The sequence below is a fragment of the Eriocheir sinensis genome, chromosome 1, assembly GCF_024679095.1.
Source record: "Eriocheir sinensis breed Jianghai 21 chromosome 1, ASM2467909v1, whole genome shotgun sequence".
Lineage (NCBI taxonomy): Eukaryota > Metazoa > Arthropoda > Malacostraca > Decapoda > Varunidae > Eriocheir > Eriocheir sinensis.
Window position 1 is genome coordinate 26,146,147 of NC_066509.1, and position 4,292 is coordinate 26,150,438.

At 48.9% G+C, this 4,292-nt stretch overlaps 1 protein-coding gene across 1 annotated transcript; it reads right to left on the minus strand.

Annotated features, from left to right (window-relative positions):
- Positions 1–1,083: 1,083 nt before the first annotated feature.
- On the minus strand, positions 1,084–2,408 carry LOC126995777 (uncharacterized). Its single transcript, XM_050855660.1, has 2 exons — positions 1,707–2,408; positions 1,084–1,526 (listed from the first exon to the last, which is right to left on the minus strand). The coding sequence occupies exons 1-2, from the start codon at positions 2,400–2,402 to the stop codon at positions 1,164–1,166; spliced, it is 1,059 nt and encodes a 352-aa protein (XP_050711617.1). The 5' UTR covers positions 2,403–2,408; the 3' UTR covers positions 1,084–1,163.
- Between the last annotated feature and the right edge of the window lie 1,884 nt (positions 2,409–4,292).

Here is a 4,292-nt window from a genome sequence, read left to right on the forward strand (position 1 = left end):
CAGGTCAACTTAAGCCTCTTGTCTGCCTAAATCTCCTGTCAATCATGTCAAACTTTCTGCCGAACTAAACCCACAACAACATGTACTTCAGCCTAATTTTCCTTCATCTTTCTTGCCACCAACCCTTCAGCCAATATGATGCAAAGTCTTTTTTTTTTTTTTTTTTTTTACGTTGTTGCCTATTGCGCCTTTAGGCATCTTCCCGGTGGGGCCTGATGGTCGGCCCAAGGCTTCTTCCAGGTGGGGCCTGATGGTCGGCCCAGCCCGTTCTGGCGCAGGCGAGTGTTTATAGTGGCGCCATCCTGCATTGGCTCATGCTGCCCCCCGGAACTCGTTCTTGATTCGCTTGGACGGATTCCTCTAGAGTCCGGGTTGATGGGTGGTCTTCAGGACAGCATGTGGGTAGTTTTAAGCCACTCGGCGGTGACTGAAAAATCCGAGTGGTAGCGTAGGGATTCGAACTCGCGCCGTCCATCACGCGGTGAATGTGGGCCCGGTACGCTACCACCTACGCCACCGCCTTACACTATCAGGTCAACTTCTAGCTCTTGTCTGCCCAAATCTCCTCTAAATTCATTATTCTCCAATCAAGTTGACCCTGACTTCCCCTCCTTCGTCTAATAACACTACTACCAATATAATGCCAAACTATAATTCAACTTACACTGTCAGGTCAACTTTAATGAAGCTCTTATCAGCCCAAATCCCTTGGAATGTCATGTCCAAACTCCTACCAGCCTAAAATTATATTAATTTGAATACGACCATTTCTACACTCCACTCTGTAACCCTCTCAACTATTCCAAACCTCTAAACTCCCGTCACCTCAAAATGAAACACATATTAACGCACTTCTTCCAGCCCCATCACAACCTCTAGGCCACCACGTCAACCCACCACGTCGACTGACAAGCCCACCAACCCTACAACCACTCGTCACATCAGAATTAAACCCTTATCAAGTTACTCCTTCCAACCCCATCACCACCTCCTTGCCACCCCATCAACCCACCCCATACTACTACTACTACTACTACTTCCCATTCTGTTTGTACGGACGTAGAAAAGTTGTACCAGTAGGATAATAAATAAGAGTTGTAAATAAGAATGAGAAATGCAACAGTAACACAATCTTGGAGCTCTCTTCTTACGCCTCACGCCCCTCACAGCCCCCCGCCGCCGCCGCCCCGCCGCCACTCGTCAGGGTCAGCGAGTGGCACCCGCGGGACCAAGACCGCAGCGGCGGCCAGGAGCAGGGCGAGGCGGTTGTGCCGCCACGCCGCCCCCAGCCTCGCCAGGAAGCCGCGGCCGCCGCCACGCTCCTCTGTGCCTCCAGCAGTGCCCCGCCCAGCCTCCTCCTCTGCGTCTTCTTCAAGAGTCTCCCATCCACTCTCATCCGAGTCTCCGGGAGTCTCCCGTTCACTCTCCTCCTCGGAGTCTCCGTCCTCAGACTCCCATCCACTCTCCCTATCTGTGTCTTCAGCAGTGTCAAGTCCACTCTCCTCGCCTGGGTCACCTCCACTCTCCTCTGAGTCTTCTTCGGGAGTTTCCCATGCACTCACATCTGAGTCTTCTTCGGGAGTTTCCCATGCACTCACATCTGAGTCTTCTTCGGGAGTTTCCCATGCACTCACATCTGAGTCTTCTTCGGGAGTTTCCCATACACTCACATCTGAGTCTTCTTCGGGAGTTTCCCATGCACTCACATCTGAGTCTTCTTCGGGAGTTTCCCATGCACTCACATCTGAGTCTTCTTCGGGAGTTTCCCATGCACTCACATCTGAGTCTTCTTCGGGAGTTTCCCATGCACTCACATCTGAGTCACTGGTGTCCATCTTGTCTTGGCACTGGTCTATCTCAGTGACCTCGGGGTCACAGCAGGCACGGTCCTTGTAAGTTGACCCTTTGTAGGTGTCATTTCCCTTCCCGTCAAACAGCCACTCTGTCAGAACCTCCGGAGAAGGCTGGTGGGTCTGCAGCAGGGCGACCTTCCCCTCGTAGACGTACAGGGTGAAGCACTCTGGGCGGCCGCTCTGCATCAGCTGGCCCAGAAAGTCTTCCAGGCCCACTTTGGCCACGTGCGTCTGGCCGCTAAGGAGCGTCAGACAGATCTTAACTTGTGCCGCGCCCGCGTCCTCCTCGCTGCTGTACCGGAAGACGTGCTCCAGGTCCAGGAAGGCGTTGGATAAGAAGGGGGCCCGCGGCCTGTCGACGAAGGAAAACGCGGCCGCCTCCCTCCAGGCTCCGGCCAGCCTCCCCCAGCACCCGCGGCGCCGGCGGACGCTGACCGTCACCCGGATGGGCGCGGCCTCCACGCTGCACCCGCCCACGGGCGCATCCACCAAGCAAGTGCCGTAGACGGCACGTCGGATCTCCTCTTTGCGGAAGGTTTTGGTTGACATTTAAATGTTTTTGTTGTGTGACTTCAAAGAGTAGGAAGCTGCGGCAAGTTAAGCCAACAACAGATGGTAGCGGCAGCCGCCCCCCCCCCCCTCACATAGAAACACGCACCCCCCCCAACACAACACAACACAACACAGTACAACAGACAGACAGACAGACATACAGACACACACACACACACACACACACACACACACACACACACACACACACACACACACAGAATGAGCAAGTAAGTAAGTAAGCATTTATTGACCATTCTGTTTATCCACCTCCCTGCAAGCCTGTTGACCCACCTCACACTACTTTCTCCTCCTTCCTACCCTGTTTCTGCACCTCTCAGTCACCGTGTCAACCCACCCCATCGCACGCCACCCCGCAGCCCCGCCCCCCCCCCTCCCTCACAGCCTCCCTTCACCCCGCGCCCAACACTACACATTTACTAGTTGAGGCTTTCACATGTAGTTTTCCATCACGGCGCAGCGTCATTCATACTTCTGAACGGAAATATATTCAGTGGCCGCGCTCCGCTTGAATCCATCAACGATAAAAAAGTGATAGTAGTAATGAAAAAAAACAAATTCAATAGCAAAACCAATCATGTTTATATTTGGAGAAAAAAAAAATCGATGTGGTAAAATTAATGACTGTGTGGTATTAAAGGACTTAAAAACACTGAAAAGTAGAGCCTTCGCTTATACTAGAAAATAAATAATCAATATGAAAAAAGCATGAAAAGGATGTGTGAGTGAAAAATCAATATAAATATAAATAATTTGTTATTCCATATGAGTAATGAAGCATGGAAGGATTTACTAGATTTACTATTCGCTTATACTAGAAAATAAATAATCAATATGAAAAATGCATAAAAAGGATGTGTGAGTGAAAAATGAATATAAATATAAATAATTTGTTATTCCTGTGAGTAATGAAGCAAGGAAGGATTTACTGGGTCTCTCTCTCTCTCTCTCTCTCTCTCTCTCTCTCTCTCTCTCTCTCTCTCTCTCTCTCTCTCTCTCTCTCTCTCTCTCTCTCTCTCTCTCTCTCTCTCTCTCTCTCTCTCTCTCTCTCTCTCTCTCTCTCTCTCTCTCTCTCTCTCTCTCTCTCTCTTATAATGGCGTCCACCACCTTTAAACTCCGCCGATCCTTGAAAATTTTCAAAGCAATTACCTTACACGATCTCCGCCTGTCTCCCGAGGCCATCCTCCTCCTCCTCCTCATCTCCCTTCACCTGCTTCTCTTTCTCCTTTTCCTCCCGATCCTGTTTCTGTTCATCTTTATTCCCTTCTTTTTCTGACATCTCCTCCTCCTCCACCTCCTCCTCCTCCTCCTCTTCCTCTTCCTCCTCCCCCTCCTCCTGCTGAAATCATACGTTTTATTTCCTTTACCTGCATATATGAGAATGAAATGTAGTTTTATTTCTTTTGTTAAATATTCCCGCATTTGATTTTAATACCATCTGATTGCAATAGTGGTGTTCTTGTTGTTACGGTTGTTCGTAGTGATGATGGGAGGGGGCTGATAATGATGATGATGATGATGATAGTTATGCTCTTAGCGATGGTAGTGATGGTGGTACTGGTTATGATTTTGTTGTTGTTGTTGTTAATTGTGGTGGTTGTTGTCTTTTTTGTCGCTCTTCTTATCTCCTTCGTTGTCTTTCCTAATTGGCTATTATTCACGGTCCGCCGGAGAGAGATAGAGAGAGAGAGAGAGAGAGAGAGAGAGAAAGCAAGAAAACAAAGTCAAGAACAACCAAAAAGATAATAGACACAAAAAGGCAGAACATGGATTTTGACGACAGAGAGAAGTAAAAAAGAACATAACTAGAAAGAAGATGGACACAAGGAATAAAAACGAAGATATAAAAAGTAATAAAAAAAACG